This window comes from Sciurus carolinensis, chromosome 10, assembly GCF_902686445.1.
Source record: "Sciurus carolinensis chromosome 10, mSciCar1.2, whole genome shotgun sequence".
NCBI lineage: Eukaryota > Metazoa > Chordata > Mammalia > Rodentia > Sciuridae > Sciurus > Sciurus carolinensis.
The window spans coordinates 16,765,094-16,788,482 of record NC_062222.1 but is presented as its reverse complement, the minus strand read 5'-3'; the positions used below and the strand labels follow the sequence as shown (position 1 = coordinate 16,788,482).

General features: G+C 43.0%; 1 protein-coding gene across 2 annotated transcripts in view; it reads left to right on the top strand.

Annotated features, from left to right (window-relative positions):
• Positions 1–23,389, top strand: part of Setd7 (SET domain containing 7, histone lysine methyltransferase) — a 40,877-nt gene that overhangs the window by 10,729 nt on the left and 6,759 nt on the right. The window contains exons 3-6 of one of the 2 annotated variants that reach the window (XM_047566315.1): positions 10,859–11,060; positions 15,326–15,515; positions 19,856–19,937; positions 22,629–22,746. In XM_047566315.1, coding sequence (XP_047422271.1) covers positions 10,859–11,060; positions 15,326–15,515; positions 19,856–19,937; positions 22,629–22,746 — 592 coding nt within the window. Of the gene's footprint in view, positions 1–10,858; positions 11,061–15,311; positions 15,516–19,855; positions 19,938–22,628; positions 22,747–23,389 lie in introns of those variants that run through there. The other variant, XM_047566316.1, reaches the window with a different exon arrangement.

Sequence of the window (23,389 nt, the reverse complement as noted above, 5' to 3'; positions counted from 1 at the left end):
TAAAATCATAATCGTAATAGATTATGAGTAGGTGTGGGAGCTGAAAGAAGAGCACGCAATTCACCCAAAACACCACCACACACACACACACACACACACACACACACTACCACACACACACACATGCACACACCACCACAAGCACACACACACATACCACCACACACACCACCACGCGCACACACACACACAGACACACACACCACCACGCACACACACGCACACACACCACCACAAGCACACACACGCACACACACCACCACACACACACACATGCACACACACCACCACACACACACACCACCACCACAAGCACACACGCACACACACCACCACAAGCACACACACACAGACACACACACCACCACGCACACATACCACCACACACACACAGGCACACACACCACCACACACACACACACACACACCACCACCACCACAAGCACACACACACACACCACCACAAGCACACACACACCACCACAAGCACACACACACACACACACCACCACGCACACATACCACCACACACCCACACACGCACACACACCACCACAAGCACACACACGCACACACACACACACCCACACACACACACCACCACCACAAGCACACACACACACACACACACACACACAGGCTTCAAATCTGGTAGTTTGATGATTCTGACCAGTAACTGATGGAAAACAGTCCAGCAGGTTTGGTTAAATTTGGTGTGGGTTACCTTCTTGCTTCACAGACCTGATAAACAAAAGGACTGACAGTCCAGACCCTGTTTCAGATCCAGAATGCCAAGAGCAAGCATGAGGGAGCCCCACGAGCAGCCGAGCAAGACCTGAGCCTTCCTGAGGGCCAGGCCCCATGAGCTTCAGCCACTGGCCCCGTGTGCCACACACATGCAGAAATTTGTGTGGGCGTCATGACATGAAAACTTCAAAGCATTGGGTCAGGTGGAAGCACAGGCCCGGTAGCCATCCCCCAGCTAGAAATATATTCATTGACTCTTTTTTTCTTTTCAAGGAACCCATTCACTAATTTTCATACTCACTACTCAAAATCTGTAGGGACATAGGTCAAAGATGAACCAGCTAGTCAGGTGGCACACACCTGCAATCCCAGCGACTCAGGAGGCTGAAGCAGGAGGATACCAAGTTCAAAGCCAGCCTCAGCAACTTAGCAAGGCCCTAAGCAACTCAGCAAGACCCTGTCTCTAAATGAAAAAATTTTGAAGGACTGGGAGGTGTGACTCCGTGGTTAAGTGCCCCTGGGTTTAATCCCCAGTACCTAAAAAAAGGATAGGAGAACCAAAGGATATTGTTGGTGGGGACCTCAAGGGGTGGCCCTGATTGGACTTCAGAGAGGCCGGGACTGATACCTCGGGTAAGAAGATGGTTATTGCATATGAGAAGCAGTGCAGAGACAGGACCTCAGAAGGTCATTGTCATCCTTCATAATCCCAATACAGATCTTAATGTGGGAGGTCTGCTGAGAGAATTTGCTGCCAAAATTAGTGAGTATCTTATGACTGAAACAAAGGCTGTGGAATCCATTGTGTCTTTTAAAGGGTTGTCATTTTGGTGGGGTGTGTCACACGGAGGAGCCATTTGTTTCTACAGGGACAGCATCTCTGTTTACATTTGTCTATTGATATTTCCTCCCTGTTACCCCTCCTGATTGTTAGGGTCCATGCGTTGGCTAAAATTAAGAGGGAACTATATGCCTTTACTGCCAGTCAAGACCTTTGGTCTTGAAAATTCCCTCCAAAAGCCTAAAATCAGGGTTTTGAAATAAAAGTTGGGAAACAAACACTTATGTCAAAGAAACTTGCTTAAACCTCTAGTGCTGATCTATGGCCCCATTGAAGGGTTTCTTTGCAATTGTGGGAAACTGTGTTTGGAAAGAGAGAAGGAAAATCACAAAATGTAGTAACAGAAGGTGCATTTTAGTCTTATACGAAACCTGAACCCCGGTGTGTGATCATGAGAAGGGTTCAAACAAATGTGATTTCATCAAGAAAATTCTAGAATCAACTTTGCCCTTGATAAAGAATATAATTATCCTGATTAAGAATCTTAAGCATCCGGATTTACAGGAGAAATTTTTAACCAAGTTTCTAGAGAGAAGCAGTTATTTTATTTTGAAATTTAAAATGTAGCAAATGCTTGGTGGATCAAAACTCTTCAAGAAACACAGAAATGTGACAGAGGGTTCCTTTTTTTTTTTTTTTTTAATTCCCCCCTCATGTCACAGAGGTGACCACTGTTGACTGAAAAGGTGAGCGTCTTAAGTGTACTCAAGGTAAACACAGAAATAGCCAGTTACTGCTAAATCAGCGGAAAGAGCCAGAATGGTCATTGTTTACTCTGCCCTACTATCTCAGCTGCAGAAAGCCTGCAGGTTTGTAGATCATAACCAAGACTTGGTCATCCCTTTACGTGTGACCAAATGTGCAACAGGAAGGCTAAGTTACTGTAGCTGGCTTACTACTTTGGAAACTTAAGTCAGACCATTCATTCTTCACCTGACAGTTTACCCCCAAAATGAGGACGGAAGGGGAAGATGAACTTGAGTTTTTAAATTGGCTTTTCAAGCAACTATTGTTTTCCATTTTACTCTCTTTTTAAAGGAAAGAAGAAGCCTGGTACAGTGGCACACACCTGTAATCCCAGCAACTCAGGAGGCTAAGGCAGGAGGATCACAAGTTTGAGGCCAGCCTCAGCAATTTAGGGAGATCCTGTCTCAAAATAAAAAATAAAGAGGGTTGGGGAAGTAGCTCAGTGGTAAAGCACCCCTGGGTTCAATCCCAGAACCACACACAAAAAAAGGAATGAAGGAAGGAAGGAAGGAAGGAAGGAAGGAAGGAAGGAAGGAAGGAAGGAAGGAAGGAGAGAGAAAAGAAGAAATTTTTCCTAAGATTAAGTAATTGGAACTTCTTATATCCACTCTGGTTCTAGGTAGAGGTATGTATGGGACGGTGAATGGAATCTTGAGGCATTGTGCATGTGGATCTGGAAACTGGCATGAGAGGATCTACAGGAGTGCTGAGGGATATTATGAAAATGTCTAATACTTTGATATGTACATCTCTAATTTTTATGGTAATCCCCTAATTCTGGATGTTTATTTTCATGTATTTTTCTTTAATTTTTCTCACTTCAACCAAGATTTGTGGACCTAAAAGCAGAATTTGTCACTGTTCTAGATTGGTAAGAAGATAGAGGTTTCAGTTTAGATTGACTTTCCTCTGGGCTGTGGAATATTAAGGAATTATGCACTTCTTGGCCTGAGAAAAAGATGAGTTAATTCATTTGTTTATACTTATATATGCTCACATGCATATGCAGATATAGAAGTAATATGTAAAATAGTAACACATCTGTAATACATTATATGTTGTTTGCTCTGTATACAGGATGCTTCTCCTTGACATGCCAGTTTGATTTCAAAGTATTTATTATCCCATGACTTTATTCTTGTGCCCGGGGCATTTTCTGATGTTGCTCGGCTACACTGTGTCCAGCCAAGACAGGTCCTTGTAGTTTATCTCTGGCCCAGTAACCTCAACAGGACATCTGGTGAGCCCTGGAGGTGACACGTCTATGCGGATTTCTCACGCTGGGTTTTCAGAGAGTGTTTGGAGTGGACCCCTGAAGTCGTGTCTCCCAGCCGCCCATAAAGTCCTTGGTGTTCCTGAGCGCCACCCAGCTCTTGCGGGACCAGGCCTGGCAGATGTATTCATCTGTATTCTAAAGAACAGTTCAGGACTGGGGTGGTGGCTCAGTGGTGGAGCATTCGCCTGGCATGTGTGAGGCACTGGGTTCAATTCTCAGCACTGCATATAAGTAAATGAATAAAATAAAGTCCATCAGCCACTTAAAAGTTTTAAAAAAGAACAATTCAGATTGAGGCAAGAGATCCTATAACACACAGCAAGAAAGGGAGTAGAAAAGACATGGAGAAAGCTGAATATCTACCTATCTGTTAGCACTGGGCTCTCTGCCTTCACAACAATCTGCCACCTCGGTTTCATGATCTCATTTTACTTATGAAGAAACTAAGGCTCAGTAACTCGACCATGGCCACCTCGTCAGTGGGAGCCGGCGCTGAGATTCAAGCCAAGTTGAGGCCCTCTGTTCACTGCAGCTGCCGCCTCCTCCTACTGCAAGCAGGGAAATAGTTAGTCCCCACGCCTGCCCGCAATGATGTCATGGTGCTCCAGGTCACTCATTAGCTATGATTGTGAAAAAGTCAAAGGATACAGATGTGCTCCTCAGTGTTGTCGTGATCAAATAGGAAACCTGGAGAGACCCTATAGAACGTAGGGCCCCCATGGGAGCTCAGAGGAAAGGATGGATGGAGACGATGATGATCTTCTGTCATTGTCGTTACTGTTAGTTGACAGAGTGACTGGGAGAATGTGTTAGGAAAAGCCCAGGGGACCTGGTGTCTCCTCATCCAGTGTCACTCGACAGACAACAAGCAGACTTCTGTGACCTCAAGAGGTGTAGAGATTTCTCCCCACCAGCAAGCAAACAATTCTGAGGCCAGTGTCCTCTAATCCAGTTCTGTCCTGACACTGTCTACCCAAGACAGCGTCAGACTCCACAGGCAGAGGGCTCAGTGCCCAAGACTGCCCCCGCCACCCAGCTCCAGGAGCTGCTTCTGACTGACCAGCTGAAAATCATGGCTCCCACGAGCCTATTCTCATGTTCTGTTAGTCAGCGTGCGCGGCTCACAGAACTCCAGGAAACGCTTGTGCTCCTGGTTTGTTATGAAAGATCCTGCAGAGGGCACCCGTGCAGAAACGCAAGGCGAGGCCTGGGAGAAGGGGTCCCAGCGGAACCACCAAGCCACCCTCCCTGCTCCACATCTGGAAGCTCTTGGAACCCTGTCCTTTGGGGTCTGCCTGGAGACTTCATTGTGGTGGCATGATTGCTAATGGACGGTGGGAGCCCAGCAAGCCTGTCTCTTCAGATCCTTCTTGGGTCCCTGTGCAGCCCTCCTCCCTCAGGGTCTGAACAGGACCCCTCTGCAATGAGGGGATCTTAGGACCTACTCTCAGACAATGGCAGGTCAGAGATTTTCTCTATAGCCAGCCCCTGCCCAGAAAGGCAGGGGAAAGTTAGAGTTTCTGTGACCTGCCTTGGAGAATAGAAATTCTAGTTTCTATGCCCCGCCTGGAAGAGTGAGTTATGGATCAGGAACCATGGCTGAAAACCAAACTGTAAATATATCATCATATCTCAATGTCTTAATCAGTTTGGGACTGCTGTCACAAATGCTGTTCAAGTGTTTTAAACAACATTCACCAGCCGGGTGCAGTGGTGTACACGTGTCATCCCAGCGGTTCAGGAGGCTGAGGCAGGAGGATCAAGAGTTCAAAGCCAGCCTCAGCAAAAGTGAGGCCCTCAGCAACTCAGCAAGACCCTGTCTCTAAATAAAATACAAAAAAGGGCTGAGGATGTGGCTCAGTGGTTAAGCACCCTGAGTTCAATCCCCAGTACCAATAAATAAATAAATAAATAAACAAACAACATTCACTCCTCACAGTTCTGGAGGCTGGAAGTCCAAGATCAGGATGCTGGGAAGTACATGTCTGGTGTTGGCAGCTTCCTGGTTTAGATGGCCATCTTCTCCTTGTGCTTTCTCCTCATGGTGCAGAGGAGGGAGAGAGGCAGTGGGCTCTCTAATGGCTTTTTGTAAGGGCATTAAACCCATTCTGGAAGGCTCTGCCCTCGTGACCTAATTGTCTCCCAAAGCCCCACCTCCTGAGCCCATCTCCCTGGGGGTTAGGATTTCGACACACAAATATTGGAGAGTCAGAACTTTTCTTAGGTTTTTGTTTTCTGGTTTTTTATTTGTTTGATTTTGTTGTTGTTTGTTTTTGTTTTTGTTTTTTAAAGTAAAGCTAAATTTCACTAAATGCTCTTCAAATATTGTATTGCTCTTTTGAGCTCTTATGATAATCAGATCTTATAGACTCAGAGATCTTCAATATGTTTTTACAGGATTAAAGACAAAAACCCACAAACATAAGATAGCACATATCTGGAAGCCCTACGGTGCTCCATTCAGCTTGCTTATCATACTTGTGAAGCGTGAAGTTGTTGGTTGTATATTGCTTGGGCAGAGTTGGGTTTTATTGTTCCTCATTACTTTGCAGTATTTTGAGATAATGCATAATGTCATGTAAAATACTTCCTAAAACATGTTTTAATATTAAGAGTCACAATTTAATTTGGTTAGGGATGGGAATTTAAAGTAGAATTATGATTCATTTTAATATTTCCCTTTTGGTTCTTATATGCTGTAGCTGACACGAAGAAGCCACTAGAATGTAAGCCCATGCGGGGGAAAGCAGCAAACCTTCTAGAGCCTCAGACGGTGAAGAAAAGCCTACACTGCTTAGTCCCTAAAAACATTTATGAATTCAGACACTGAAGGTGATTTTTAAATGAAAATGCAGTAATGTTGGAATAAGATGCAAAGAATCAGTTTAGATAAACTATTATAAAACCTCTTTTTTTCTTAAGTTAGATTTCCTAATTTATTACTGAAAACTTCACTGGAAGTATCAGAGCTTTGATACAACAGACATGGTCCAAGTGCATGCAGAGAAAGAAATTTAATTAAAATTGATGTTTTCATTTCCTCTAAACTTTCCTGTTGTTTAAGTCAGAGGCTGGTGCCAGAAAAATTGAAAGACCTTTTTTTTTTTGAAATTTCATAACATACTGAAGAATTTGCCAAGATGTTGAAAAAGACTTCGAGAAAATACAAGTTAAGAACATTGTGTGCTATGATCCCATTTTTGTTAAAAACAACAAAAACAAAAGGTGAGGGACATCCATGCCGCAGACATGTAGTCTCGGAGGCTGTGGGCGCAGGTCCTGGGTTTCTGCCTTCCACAGCTCCTGGGTGCTTGTGTGTGTTTTCTTTGACACTGAATACGTGTTACCTTTTTAACATAAAGAGCCATTTAGTCCACCCTTTCCTCTTTCAATTGAGTCACTCATAATTTATTGCAAAAAGAGAGGACTCTTTCTTGCTTTAAAAAAAAAAAAGTAGAATTGAAGCACTTTTTAAATTTGACCATCCCAGTGTTTTATAACTGTCTCCTTGTTTGAAACCCAGTTTCTTGGTAGAAAGCTCACCATCATAGCCTTGAATGTTCTTGCTTGAAGATCTGCGATGTTTATATGTTAGGGGAGAGAGACAGGTAAGTTCCTTAAAGGACTTACAACCTAGAGAGAAATAAGACACATTATTATTTATTTACTTTTGTATACTGGGAACCAAACCCAGGACCTTGCACATGCCAAGCAAGCACTCTGCCACTGGGCTACATCCCAGCCCGGGACATAGAATTATCCTCAGGAAAGCTGTGGAATGTTCTGGAATAGTGCCTGACTAAGCTGCAATGAGTAATGGTCTGACCAGGGCAGACTTTGAGGGAAATTAGGGCTCCGTCAGGAAGCTGAGGAATCTATGTACAGCGATGAGCAGATGCTCTAAAACACAACTCTCAGTCCAGTTTCTGCAAGAAAGATTAGAAAGCTACTTCTATGTACCTACTTTTCAAATATAACCACATTGACATTTTAGCAGCTACAAAATAGCACCATTTTCTCTCAGTTTCTTTCTTTGTTTGAATGGGAAAATGCCAGAGGATCGAAAATATTCATTATTATCCCAAGGTATTTTTTTGAATGAAGAAAAAAGGAAGGAAGGAAGGAAGAAAGGAAGGAAGGTGACAGAAAATTTAACTCCTAATTTTTTCCTGAACGTGTCCTCAGAGATGAGGAGCTAAAAAGTTAGCTCACTTATATTTCAAGGAGGATGAAAGAAAAAACACAGTATGGAAGCTAATATACACAGAAGTCAGTGAATAAACTAATGTTAAGCAGAAGATTCTAGAACAGGCAAACAGTGATTTTGTTTGGGGTGAGAGAGAAATAGGCTTCCTGGACTGCAAACAGTCTCTGTTGCAACAAGTCAAATCTTCCAGCAGAGTCTGAAAGCAGCCACAAGAGGCATGTGCATGGCTGTGTTCAAATAAAACTTTATTTACAAAAACAGGCCATGGGCTATGATTTGCCAGCCTTCTCTGGAAGAAGCAGCTAGAAAGAAAGCCTGGCTTTGAATGCCAGTCTAAGGAACTTTTCTTTCCTTTGCTCAGTGACAGATGATTTTGAAAAGATATTTATTTCCTTGGAGAACCCAGTTTGAGTGTGTGACATGCCCCTTTCATCTTCAGATTCCACCCAAGTTATCATAAGAAATTGCCAAGAAAGCTAAGCTTAGGCAGATGCTAAAAGAATAATGCGGTAAGATTTATTCTTCGGCGCCTTAAGACTTTGCACTCATGGGACTAAAGTCAGGGGGACTAAGAGAGAAACAGCATTTTCTGCACTGACCATTGGTGAGAACTAGGACAAGCCACTGGACATGGTTTCCGGAAAATATGTGCAAGTCTATATTTCTCTAACTGATTCGCAAGATCTGTGCCTGTAGATTTGGTCCTGAACCTGAGGAATACTGGCAGACTAGTCCATCAGGGGATAATTGTACCCAAACATACACAGGAACATTTTGAATGTTGCTGCGAATCCAAAGTCAACATGCTTGCCAAGATTAACAAATAAAAATCCAGGACACAGTTAAATTGGAATTTCAGATAAACAACAAAAAAAATTTTTAGTATAATTATGTACTATTTAGTATCTGGGCTGGGCACCGTGACACATGCTTATAGTCCTAGCTACTCAGGAAGCTGAGGCAACAAGATTGCTTGAGCCCAGGCGTTCCAGACAAGAGTGGGCAACATGGTGAGACTTTCTAAAAGAAATGTTTTAATTAAAAATAAAGTAATTAATTAATTAAATTTAAAATTGGAGGTCCTTACTTAAAGAGTTATTTGTTGTTTTTCTGAAATTCAAACCTTACTGGGCATTTATATTTTATCTGACAATCCAAAAAACGAAGATGGATGATTAGACAGGTTTTTGTACTGTATATTGCATCAATATGTCAGTTGATTAGTAATCGTTCTCCGAGGTTTGTTTTTTTTTTAATTGTGGGAGTCTAATGTTGGTTGAATCTCATTAATTTCGGCCTCACTGATTTGGAATTTTGATGATTTATGCAAGGGCTCTGCTAAGTGCAACTTTCTTCATGAATTTAGTAAGCCTATTTGTCATTGATAGTGCAAACAAAGCTGAAAGAGAACTATTTATCTCCTTGGGAGGCTACAAATAGTGTAATTACAATGTCATCAGGGGCGATCGCCTGTTAGGCTGTGCTTTTCATTTAATAATTATAGATCATTCTCAGTCATTCATTAAAATGAGACAAGTCTCCAGCAGGCAGTCAGCGACAGCCACCTCAGTCCCTGTGGCCACTTTGCATCCATATGCCCCAGCATCCTGTGTGGGCTCGTCCTGCCTGGCACAGGACAGTGTGTGCCCACCAGGCCGTCCAGGCCAGTTGTTGCTTCCCTGCTTCATGTTCTCTAGAGCCCCACACAGTGCTTGCTACTTAGGAGGCACACTCTAAATGCTCACTAGTTGAATGAATGAATGAGTGAATGAATGAATGAATGTAGTTGCATATGTTAAAATAATCAATGAATGAATGTTAGCTGCATATATATATTAAAACAATCAAGATGTTTTTGTTTCTAAATTTCTTATATTTTAAATTTTAGAAATAATTTGAGCTGCTTTTATTCCCAATTTTAGTACGTAAAGGAAATGTTTGGTAGCATTAGTGTCACCGCATAATAGCCTCTGAGAGGACATGCAGCCGTGTTTCTGAACTTCCAAGGGTGTTTTCTGAGGAGAGAGATAAAGGGGTACTGGATGTCACCATGAGCACTACTGGGCGCTCTCCTGCCTACACCAGGACTCAGACGTCATCAGAGACATGACATCAGCAGGGCTGAGCCACAGGCTTGCCCCCACTGGCCCTGATGGTGCGGGTGTACAGCCCCACACCACCTAAGAATGGCATGACAGACAGAATGTACGACGATGAGTCCCATATGGTCCTACTGTGGCCTGGGTGTGTTGTAGGCTACACCGTGTGGGTTGTATAGGTGCATTTGCGATGTTCACACAACAGCAAAAATACATGTGCCTAATAACATATTCCTTAGGAGCTGTTCTCATGGCAAGTGATGCATGACTTATATCTGTGTGTCACATAAACATACACACATATCCATACACTTAAATAAATCTCTAGTACCTTCCAAAGAGATAAAAGGGGATTACTTGACTGGATGCCTAGGAAGGCGATCACCAGTGAGTTACACATCAGTGACTTGAATCTTACATATGTAGACAGACACACACATATGTAGACACTCATTCTTAAAAAAAATACAAAACACATTCTAAACTGCATGTGTCTTATTGGAGATCCCTATAGCCATCTGAAAGCACTTGAGAACTCCCAGTGAATTCCGGCCCCCTCTCGAGGGAGATAAATGTGAGTGGTTTATAAGTGGCAAAGGTAATGCCAGAAGTTCTACAGCCCAGTGAAGCTTGGCCTCTAGCCTCAGAAACATATGTAGGTGAGTTCTGTCCTGAGTTCCACCTGTAGCTTTCTTCTCTTTCCTCCTGCAGAGAGAAAGGATTAATGGGGATCAGGAGACTCAGAGTTAAATCTGTCTTCCCTCCTCATCTTACCCACCTCTGGAGTATTTTCCTAGCAATGAATCTGAGAATTCAGGAAGATACCCTGAACTGGGGTTGGGGCTAAACAGAGCTGGACGTGCAGATCCTTGGACGGGACCCCTTCTTGGAAGAGAGTCGAGTCTGGTCTGACTGTTCCTCTCCGTTCTCCCTCCTCACAGCACCCTGGAGGGGTATTACGTGGACGACGCCCTGCAGGGCCAGGGCGTCTACACTTACGAGGACGGAGGAGTTCTGCAGGGCACATACGTAGACGGGGAGCTGAACGGCCCCGCCCAGGAGTACGACACAGACGGACGACTGATCTTCAAGGGGCAGTACAAAGACAACATTCGGCATGGAGTGTGCTGGATCTATTACCCAGTAAGCCTACGGCTGCTCACTTTGCGGGAAAGTGTCGTGCTGTAAGACAAGGCTTGGACCCCTTATCAGAAAGAGTACAAGGCATGCTCTCTGCTCAGGCTCGTGACTGAAACCTGAGCATCCAGTAGCTGAAGCCGAGATCCAGCAGGCCCAGTACTGCTATCTGCTGCTGACTTGGGCTGTCAGTCCTTGGATTTACTGCTCATTATTTTTCAGGGTCATTTTGGGCAAGAATGATTAACTGGGACAAATCAATTTTATCATATCCCTCACCAAGTAAAAAAAAATATTGCTTTTAATTCCTTTTGGCATATAGAAAGAGGTGGTGGGAGATTTCATTGTTGCTCTTGTGTTCTCTTTCTTCATATATAAGACTGAATCCAGATATTTCCTTTCCTTTTTTTTTTAAGTAACTATACCATTGTTTACTTTTGTAATGTCACTCACTGCTTTTGAAGGTGCTTTATAGTTTATGTGGCTTAAGTTAAGGTAATTTAAACTAACTCATCTTTGAGTATTTGATAATAATGATATTTCTGGAATTTATCAGAGCAAATAGACATGGCAAAACCCCTAGTTCAGAATTAGTGCTCTAATTTTTGTTCGCATTTCAAATATCCCATCTGTTCTTAGTGATTTTCCAGAAAATGTTTCAGAAAATAAAACTTAGGAAATATTTTATTTAATATTTTATCATATCCAGATGCTTACTCTGAAACCTATCTTCTTATGATTAAAAACTATTAATAAAAACAAATTATTACATATGTAGCAAGAAAAATAGCTTTCATTAAATCTATTTACACACTCTCGTTCTTAAAAATTTAGTTACACTGAGTGCAGTTGTGCATGCCTGTAGTCCCAAGAACTCAAGAGGCTGAGGCAAGAGAACTGCTTGAACCAGGAGTTCAAGAGCAACCTGGGCAACCTAGCAAGACCGCATCTGAAAGGAAGGAAGGAACATATACTCTAGGAAAAGAACGTGTAAAAACTAAGAATTACAAAAGCATTTTCATATCCTCTTGGTGGTATCTGTGATTGATCATAAGTCATTTCAGTTACTGCCTAGAAGAAGGACGCAGGACAGGAAGTGGGAAGCACACACCACTTTAGGGAGACAGACTGGGCTTCCTAGGCCGCCAGGTGAGCGTCTTGCTGCCCACTGCTGGGCAGTTGCTGATATGACAGTGAAACTCAAAGTCACCGAAGTAAGTGGAACTCTGTAGGCGGAGGGAGGCAAAACAGAGATCCCAGACTCTCCCCCTACCTGTCATTTTACTCGTGACTAGGATCAACTGCAGCCCCTATGAGCTCAAAGACGCACTAAGATTGTTGCTTGGGTTCACCTCTCTCAATGTCATTGTACTTCGAAACCTACAAATGCAGCTACATTTCAATATGTAGCCTTAATTGTTATCTTATTAAATGCCAAGAGAAGCTGCCTTCAGAAGGAAGGTATTGAGAGTTCTTAGCTTTCAAAATTGGTTGTTAGGGGCTGGGGTTGTAGCGCAGTGGTAGAGCGCTTGCCTAGCACGCGTGAGGCACTGGGTTCGAGCCTCAGCACCACATAAAAACAAATAAATAAAACAAAATTGGTTGATAATGCCTGTTTTAAGTGTGGTATCCGTGGACAGTTGAGGAGGGCTGTTCACACCCCTTTGCTGTCTGGAGTTCGAAAGGTTAAGAAATAGACGCAGATGTCAGAGGTCAGACTGTCAGTTTGTATTGTGGCAGGATTGGGTTGGAGATGTGGTGTGGACCCAGAGCCCCTGTGGGCTTCTGCTCCTTCCCCTCTGAACTGAACAGATGGGCCAGCTGTAGACAGAGTGGCTGGAAGGCTGCAGGTTTTCCTTGAGGTTGTGCCTACCTGGAGGAACTTCCATGGAGAGGGGAAGCATTCCAGGCAGCATACCAGGGCCCAGGAGAGCAGGGGGGGGGGGGGGGGGGGGGGGGGAGATGAGGCAGAATGCATGGGAGAGGCCTTTATCTTGATAATCCTCACCCAACAGAGAAAAGAGTTGGCCCCAGGGGACTTGCCCTCTAGCCCATGGTGTGAATGACACCTCGTTCCACCAGGGGGAGCCAGCGAGTAGAGGCCAGAATCCACAGCTTCCTACCCAGCATTCCCCAGAGAGTAGACAAGGACGTTTCTGTGCGAAGGAATCAAAACAGGAAAGGAAGAAATTATTCTTCCCGCAGTGCGTAGAGGCTCACTCTAAGAAGAGTTCATTTCTTTCAAGAAATTCCCTCAAACTGTAAAACAAAGTTTTCAACTAAAAATGCAGGGCTGTGGTTGTGGCTCAGTGGTGGAGCGCTTGCCTAGCATGTGTGAGGCACTGGGTTCGATTCTCAGCACCACATATAAGTAAATAAATAAAGGTCCATCAACAACCAAAAAAAATATTTAAAAATAAATTAAAATGCATAACTCCCCGGGCATGGTGGCACATGGCTATCATCCCAGCTACCTGGGTGACTTAGGCAGGAGGATTGCAAGTTCAAGGCCAGCCTGGGCAATTTAGCAAGACCCTGTCTCAAAATAAAAATTAAAAACAAAAAAGGCTGGGAGGTAACTGGGTAGTAGAGTGCCCATGACTTCAATCCCCAGGATTCAAAAAAAAAAAAAAAAAAAAATACATAATTCCTTTTGGAAATAAAAACATTCACTTCTTCCAAAGCCAGAAATTTAAAGCATTTAAGGGAAAAGGTATAACATGTAGGAAGAAAAACTTCTGTTTTAAATTAATAGTAATGTTGGTGGTTTATGTTAGGACATTTTCACACACTCAGGCTCAGTAGTCATCACAGAGAGCCTGAAAGCACCATGCACATACGCCGGGTTAGTAAGAATTCATTCGGGGAGGAGAAAGCAATAAACAGAGTACTAGTGCACTTTCTATCTATGAAAAATGCTTCCAAGTATTTTTCTTCCTATGGGAGTACTAGGATTCATTTTAATTTATAAACTTTTTCCCACCAAAGAACAGTTACACTATGGTGAGGCAGAGAAATCAAGTACACAGTGTTACTTATTTCTGTTGTTTCTCGATAAGCAGCAAAAATCACCCATATCCCTGACTTTGAGTTGCTGTTTCTAGATTCTTGAATCAGGGAAAGTAACCAAGCTTTTAGCAATGTGTGACATTTACATTGTATCAAACCCGTAAAGATCTTAGATTTCAAAGTTAGACCATAAGGACCTTCAGGGCAGGGAGTAGAGGGAAGGTACTATTTCTGGTACCCTAGATTAAATTATTCATTGCTTCTTGGAACCCTAGGTCAATTAAAACAGTATTTACAGGTCACCTACTTTAGCCCTGGAACCTACTAGGATACAGAATTCTATCATAGCCTCCATGCTAAAGTGCACAGTGATCCTTAGGAATGAAGCAAAACCAGCTCCTCTTTCAGAAGGAGGCAGAAGGAAGCAGTAAATAGAGTGTGAAGCAATTGAGTAGAGAGAATTGAGTCTATCGTTTTTCACTTTGCCTTCTAGCTCCAAAAGAGGTAATGGTTTGGGAGGTTGAGGCAGGAGGATAGCAAGTTCAAAGCCACTCTCGGTAATTTAGCAAGGTCCTAAACAACTTAGCAAGACCCTGTCTCTAAATAAAATATAAAAAGGGCTGGGGATATGGCTCAGTGGTTAAGTGCCATTGCATTCAATCCCCAGTCAAAAAAAAAAAAAAAAAAAGATAATGGTATAGGATTCTCAGAAAGACAGGTTCTGAAAGTTCTTTTGTTTCTCTCTTAGAAAATGCAGACAACTCTATCTTTGCTCTTGTACTTAATTCTTAGATACATTTAAGCCAAAGATTTTCTTAACAGACTAGAAATCCAAAATCTAACATTGAGAAGGAGCTAATATGAATGGCAGGTAGGATTGCCCTGATATTGGCCAGAAGTAACAGTTATATTTTCTTTAAATGTTTGCAACTAATGTTCCAAATGTAACATGTTTGCTTCTTAAATAACAAACCAAGATAGAGACTCTGCAGCTAGTCTGGCCCGGTCTCCCACTCTTTACAAGCCCCTGTGTATATAACAGCAGTGTTTTTGTAAGGGGCTAGAAAGTCACATGCACCAGGGAACATGAACTTGAGGAGATAGTTTCATGTTCTCATTCTTGCCAAAAGCTCTAGGTTCTTAATCTGTCATCCACATTAGGGCTACTAATAGTGGGAGTGCAGAATGGAACTTTCTTGAACTCGTGCCCTATAGATAAATACTATATATAATATTTTCTGGGTTTTGGTTTCTCCCATCAGGACGGAGGCAGCCTTGTAGGGGATGTCAACGAAGATGGGGAGATGACTGGAGAGAAGATAGCCTACGTGTACCCTGATGAGAGGACTGCACTTTATGGGAAATTCATTGATGGAGAGATGATCGAAGGAAAACTGGCCACCCTCATGGCCACTGAAGAAGGGAAGCCTCACTTTGAACTGATGCCTGGAAGTAAGTTGAACATGTTCAGATGGGCGGCAAGCTGAGAGAAGTCTCTCGTTCTCTCTGCGGAGCTCACTGTGATGGTGCATTAGTCAAGTTTTGCTGCAGAACAGACACTCTACCAACCTGATGGTTTACAGCAGCTAAAGTAGGTCTGCTGACTGGCTGTGCTTTTTTTTTCTTTTGCAGTACTGAGCTACATCCCCGACCCTTATTTTTTATTTTGAGACAGGGTCTCACTAAGTTGTCTAGACTCACCTCAAACTTGGCAATCCTCCTGCCTCTGCCTCCCGAGTCACTGGAATTACAGACATGTGCCACCATGCCCTACTTCTCTGTGTGTCTTAATGATGGGACCCAGGCTGAAGGGACAATGGCAACTTTGGGCAAGATTTTCTCATGGGATCATACACATGTGACAACATAAGCAGACACCTCTGATGTCCCTTAAAGCCTCACCTCGGAACTGATACGGTGACCAGTTTTCTCTGGCCAGAACAAGTCACATGGCCAAACCGAATAGGAAAAAGACAGAAATTACATCATGTACTTTAGTGGGAGATGCTGCAAAGTCATGTGACAAAGGGCACAGATAGATGACTCTATAATACAGTGCAGGAGCTAAGAAATGACAGCTGTAATTCAATCAATGTCAAATGATTATAGCTCCAAAACACAGAACCATGATTTGATGATATTAAAGAACCAGATCAGATGGACCTCGGAACCTGTATGTACTGGAAGTCTGATTCAGCCTGAGAGCTGACTGGAAAAGATGAATGCATAGTGACATTCCCTTGCCCTCTACAGAACCCAGCATCTTGCATGGAGTACACACTCAATATACGTGTGAACCCAAGAGGACACATATGAGAAAAAACTGATTTCCTTTGCATGTGCAATATGCCATACTAAAATATTTTTTTTCTGGGTATAAAATTACTTATTGTAGAAAATTGAGAAAACACAAAGAAAACAATCAAAATTTTGTGTTTTGAGTGGTACAGCATAAGAAAGCTGTTTGAATTAGTCTGACCCCTTGAAAACTATATATGCCTGTATCTCTGGTCCAGGTTAGGCTTTAAGAAGAAAAAATTAAAAGGGTGACAAACCTATGCATTAGTAGGCCCAAATAATACTTAGCTGTTTGGGATCTGCAGGAGAATCTGCAAAGGAAGGTTCTCCAAAAATAGGAAATCTCACATTTACATTTAGGTCTAACTTTGGTTGCTTTAAATGTCTCCATTTTCATTTTTTAAGTTAAAAATTGAAGCAATCCAAATGCAATGTGAGGTTCTGGATTGGATCCTGGAACAGAAAAAGGACATTAGTGGAAAAACTGGTGGAATCTGAATAAAGTCTGGAGTTTTGTTCCTAGTAATATATCTATGTTGGTTTCCTAATTTTGACAAATGGACCATGTAATGTAAGAAGTTAACATTAGGAGAGGCGGCAAGAGCTCTCTGTGCTATCTTTGCAACTTTTCTCTATAATTAAAACTATTCCAAGATGAAAGTTTCTTTTTAAAAAAGGAAGCAGCCATCTTTAGCTACAAACTGTAGTATTTCTGCTCTTGACATATGTTCTGGAAAGAAGTAATGTTATAATATTGAGGAATCAGGAGACCTGAGGCAGGGGAGAATCCCAACTGATGATGCAAATTTTTTAATTTTTAATTTTTGTTTATCAGGGTGCTGGAGTTCAAACCCAATGTCCTGCACCTGCCAGGCGAGCCCTCTTTCCCTGAGCTACAGCCCCAGCCTGGTGATGCAAAGTTTAAAACTTCAGCAATGGCAGCATTGTTGGTAGCCAGAGTCACCTGGTTTAAGTCTGGATTCTGACATTCACCATACCATGGTCCTGAGCAAGTTATTTGTCTTTCAGAACCTGTCTCCTCATTTTTGAATATGGGTGTCAGTAGCTACTATAAAACGCTATAATGGAAGTTACTCTTGTAACTTTCATTCTTCTTGGTATGAATAAGAAACAGATTTTGAGAGTGATATTTCTCCAGGGGATGATTGTTTTTCTTGTAATTCCTAGTTGCAAATAGCAAACACCCTTCTCAAATCCATTTAGGGTAAAAGAGAAACTTGTTGGCAAGTTTCTGGCAGGCCTCTGGCATTTTAAGGAAATGGTCCTCAAAAGTTTCAGGAAATAGCTCAGCTGGGAAAGTGCTAAACTGTGAAGCGTCAGGAACCATGACACTGGTTGTTCCAGGCACCCAGTGATCTAGTTCCTGATGCTTTGGCATCTCTCGGCTCCTGTCCTCCTGTTAGTTAGAATTCTTGAACTGCTGACTGATGAGTATTAGGTGGTCCAGGGTCATGTGACCATCTGCTCCATTGGATGGGGAGATAACATAAACATGTCTCCTAAAGTGCCCCCCAACCTGCCACCTCACTGACTTCCTCTCCCACCAACCCTTTCTCTTGGTGCTTTTGTGACCCTGAACTGCTTCTGGTTCTCCACTCGCTTTATGCTGATTTTCTCATCCTGCCTCTGACTGGAATTTCTTCTGGCCTCTGAATCCTTCTGGGTAGACTTCTTTCCCTGACCAGTTCCTTCTGTCTCTGGCTCACTGTTATAATTAATGCTTATTGAGCAAGTGAATACGTTCTAATCAAAGGTCATAGTGCAAACTAGGAAGGAAAGCAGCAGAAAAAGGGAGTGTCCTGCTTGCCTGGAGCCCCGCGTGTCTAAGGGAATGGGGGAAGGTGTTCTGCCCACCTGGAATTCACAATAGATGTAACTCTAGTTTGTATCTGCAGCGTCCCTAAGGTAGCGTGTAACATGTAGCTGGCACTCCATGTACATTGGGCATGAAAGCTTTAGTCTAAGGAAGGAGATGGAAGTTCACAGAATTTTCACACCAAAGTTTGATTTAGGGCTGGGGGACACTGCTCAGTGGTAGAGTACTTGCTTAGCATGTGTGAGGCTCTGGGTTGGACACCACACACACACACACACACACACATACACACACACACACACACAAGACTTGGTTTAAGAACAAATCATGTGGGTTTTGTTTTTTTCTTTTTTGAACTAAATGTCTTTCGTGGATTGTCTACTGGTCCATTACTTACTGATCCTTTACTTAGATCTATTTCTCATTCTTTCTCACCTGCCTCTGTTGCTAGGGGATTCTACATTGCCCAGGCTCCTATACATCTGTCTTCTGGAGGAGGCTACTGGCTGGGGGGCAGACAGGGAGCAGGACTTGGAGAAGCTCTGTCTATGTGGACATCTCCCACCAGGAAAGTCCACCACAGCTCTGGCCACCCCAACTCTAGAGCCCCAGGCGCACCACCTCCCTCTTAGACCCCTTGACTTAGAGTGGCAACTTCCTGTTCTGGTTGCACAACTCCATCTCCAGCTTCTCAGTTCTCCTATCTCCAACATACCTAATTACCCGAGTTAAATTGAATACTTAAATGGTCTGTTTCCTAGTTAGTCCTGGACTGATTTGGATTGTTTTTTAACTTTTAGTTTGAGGCATTAGTTTGGGCTTGGGTTGTACGGGGAAAAAAAAAAAATAGAGAACCTGGTAACCATTGGTAACCACTGAAGGATGGCTTAATGGATTATTAGTGATGTCTCAGTGCCTAAAATAATTTACTTTGCAAGAGTAAGCCCTCCGGTTCTAAATTTTTTTTCTTTACTTATTAGCCTTCAGAACATCCTATGTCTTCATTATGGTTTGTGAGAATTCTCTAAGCCTTATCCTTTGCAGAGAGTCAATGGTAATTCTCAAATGATTGTACACCTTAGTTTCTGGAATAAATTACTGATTGGGTTCTGAACCACATCAACAGAAATAAGATGATTTTGTTAATGCTTTATCAAAAGCAGTGCTGTTCTCCTGAATTCTGCGGAGACTGAATGTTTATTCTTAGTCAAGGAACCAACAGCCAGGGCTCAGTTGTTAGATTTTACAGACTGTCTGGTATGAAGAAAACCACAAGAAAATTTTAAACCACTATCCAATTTGATCTGACCAGAGATCTGAAAATTCCATGACAAAGCATTTTCTTGATTTAAAAAAAAAAAAAAAAATTAAGTACCCAAGTATCTTTTAAATCATTTAAATGAAAAAAATTCAAGAACAGAATAGGGATTTTAAGATGTACTTCTAATGGCTGTTCATTAAGACTTAAAAATACAACTGAAGAATAAATCTATTCCTACAGAAAAATTGCATTCTAATAGGTATAACCAGAGTAATCTCTGTGGTTTTTAACTCTGTCTCATCCCTTAAATAGAAATAAATGCTGCAAATGCTCCTCCCTGACTCTCCACCTGCGCTGATGTTTATGTTTGTTTGTTTGTTTGTTTTTGCTTTTTAGGCACCGTGTACCATTTTGATAAGTCGACTTCATCTTGCATTTCGACCAATGCGCTTCTTCCAGATCCTTATGAGTCGGACCGGTAACTTTTTCCTTGTGGTTTAAATTGCACTGATAATGTAAAAATCCTAGGGTTGGGCCAGGGCACCTGTAATCTCAATGCCCCAGAGGCTGAGGCAGAGGATTGCCAGTTCAAAGCAACTTAGAGGGGCCATAAACAACTCAGTGGGATCCTGTCTCTAAATTTAAAGTAATAAAAAGAGTTGGGGATGTGGCTCAGTGGTTAAGCACCTCAGTGTTCAATCCCTGGTACCAAAAAAAAAATCCTAGTGATTGGAATTCACGTGCCTCTCACTCTGCTGAGGCTGGGCTCCTTCTGCTGGGTGGAAGCCCCTCATTAAAGTGTCCCTTTTCCTTTGTAAACTTTCCAAATAAATATTTACACATTCTGAGGATGAGTGTTTTTATTCTCAGACAGAATCTGCCTCTAAAGAGGGTTTCTTATGGATCAAGCAGGGAGGATGGCTCATGTGTTTCCTAGCATGGAAGCTCCAGGGGACCCCCTGCCCGGGGGCTCCCTTTCTTAAAGCTCTGGTGGCACAATTTGTGCTGCACACACGCCGTCCTCTGGGGACACTTCACATTCTTTAAAGCCCTAGCCTTCACCCCCAGAACGTTGCCTTTCTAGCCCAGCAGACAGGTCTGGAACGCAAAGCAATTTCTTTATTCAATCAGCGAGGAGAGGATGGGAGCAGAGTATATGGAGCAGAAAAACCTGCCAGCTTGTCAACGACAAGTCTCTGGCTCTGTGAGCTCCCTCCCGAGTGAGTGTCAAGTCCTGTTCCATCCTACCTCTTGTGTCTGAGGATGGCGGCACTGTACCCTTTGTTCTCAGGGTGGCTTGGCTGATACCCTGCTTGGGATCCTTGTTCCCCAGCAGCTGGTGTTTCTGTGCAAGGACACCTCTGAGCTTGGTTTTCTCTTTGCCTCACTCTGATTCAGTCTCTGTCCCCTGACCCCGCGATGTCACAAGGAATGAATGGCCTCTTTTTGACAAGAGGCTCTGGCCCAGTTATAAAGGGGACGGTTGTATCTCTGTTGGCCCCAAAACAACACAGCACCATAACTGTATATATTCATATCAGTCTTATCCCTTACCGTTGGGGTGATTCTTCTTGACACTCTCAAAACAATGAGCACTTTACAAAAGCAAACATTTTATTTGACACGGTTCTGCAGGTTGGCTGAGGTTCAGCCCCTTTGGACCGGAATCAACTAGTTCAGCTGGACTAGGCTGGACTCCAGGCTTCAAGTGGGGTTCAGGTCTGTTTCGTGTGCCTTCATTCCAAGATTTGGGCTACAGGAGAAACAGCCCCTGGGGCATATTCTTCTCATTGAAATGCTAGAGGAGGCTGGCAGACCTCTACCATGGCTCTTACACCCGACACGCAGCATGCAATCGCCTCTATCCGTCCTGATCATGTAGCCAAGTGCTGAGTCAGCAGGGCAGAAGTGTGTGATCCACCACTTGGGAAGCACCTCGAGGTCACCTGGCAAAGTGGCCAGATGTATACTTCTGTCACAGAGCAGAATTGGAAGCAGTGACTCAGTCTTCCAGTCCATGAAATGAGCACAAATTCCATGTAACAAAAATTACCAGTTCCTGCAGCATCATTCCATCATGGTGTCCAAAGAACTGAAAGAGTTATTGATGGAACAAATATTCTGTTTTAAAATTCAAATCCAACCAGGAGTGGTAATGCACACCTATAATCCCAGCAACTTGAAGGCTAAGGCAGAAGGATCACAAATTTGAGGCCAGCCTTGGCAACCTAGTGAGATCCTGTCTCAAAATATCAATAAAAAACATTAGGGTTGTAGCTCCGTAGTAGAGGGGCCCTGTGTTCCATTCCCAGGAGCGCACACACACACACACACACACACACACACACACACACACACGGCTTGCTCACCAATAGGAACGGAGGGCTTTCCTAGACGGCACACTGCCCAAGGTCACTAGCTAATCATTGACAGAGTCTGATGGATTTCAGTTTTCAGACATTGGGTGTGACTTGTACAAAGCAAATCCATTTCTGTTGTCAGAATGCTGTCTTCGCTTCTTAAAAACCAATGCTTGGCAAACTGTTTCTATAAAAGGCCATAGAGTAAATATTTCAGGCTCTATAGGCCGTATGAGCTCCGTTACAAGTACTCAGCTAAAAGCTACACAGTCAAGAAGATGCTGAGCCAATAGGGATGGCTGTGTTCCAATGATACTTTACTTACAAAAATGAGCAGCAGCCACTTTTGATCCTTGGGCTTTAGTTAGCTAGTATCTGCTATAAACCCCTCTGTTGGGAAGTGCTTTTGGAGATATCCTATTAACTATCATGTTCCTCTATGTAAAAGATTCATCTTGGGGTTTAACTAAAACAGTCTTCCCCTCCTATCTGACATGGACAAACTTGGGTATAGTTTTAATTAACTTTGGAGACTGACTGACTTGTACAATAAGACTGAAAATTATCACTAACTATCCACAGACTTCAACCAAAAGGAAAACACTGCTATAGCAAGTACCAAGCAGCTTTATACTGCTCTTTCTTCCATTCCCGATATTAAAATATTGTGGTTTAACATTTTCCTCCTTCCTTCTTGTTGGGTTATGAGGAACTGATATTTGGGATCCAGTAGCCATAATGATATTTCGGTGGTTGATGTAAGGAGTGACGTATCACATTTTTAAAGTCATTCTTTTTTTTCCCTGTAGGGTGTATGTTGCTGAGTCCCTCATTTCCAGTGCAGGAGAAGGACTATTTTCCAAGGTAGCTGTGGGACCTAATACTGTTATGGCTTTTTATAATGGAGTCCGCATCACACACCAAGAGGTGAGTGGGGAGAAGTGACAATCTGCAATTGGGAAAAGGGTTTGTTTCCAACCGGGTCCCTTTAAAGTTCCACAGCTAATTCATAGAAAGGGGGACGGTGCCATCCCTGAGACACTACCTGCATTGTACAAGAAACACCCAATGTCTGGAAAACTGAGATCTGTAGGACTCTGTCAATGATTAGCTAATGACCTTGGTTGGGCAGGGTGCCTTCTAGGAAAGCCCCCGCTGTTGGTACGCAAGCCATGCATAACCTGGATCTTGGGAAGAGTCCTAGTGCCGACAGAAAGTTTGAGTTGATCCCCTCTAGTTTTTTTTTTTTTTTTTTTTTTTTTTGCGGAGCTGGGGATTGATCCCAGGGCCTTGTGTTTGTAAGGCAGGCACTCTACCCACAGGGGCTATATCCCCAGCCCCTGCTCTAGTCTTTAAGACACAAATTTTGATATATTTCCAAAGCTTTGTTCATGTTCTTTGATTTTTTTCCCTTCATTTCACAGCTAACCCCTAAGAGTTTGCTGAAGGGCAGCATCTGAAGCCTTCAGCCCTGTGAGCGAGCTCCATCCCCAACTCGCTTGACTATGTGGGGCAGAGGCTACGGCTGATCTCCACTTTTTCACTTATCCCCGCTAAATAGTAAGGGGCA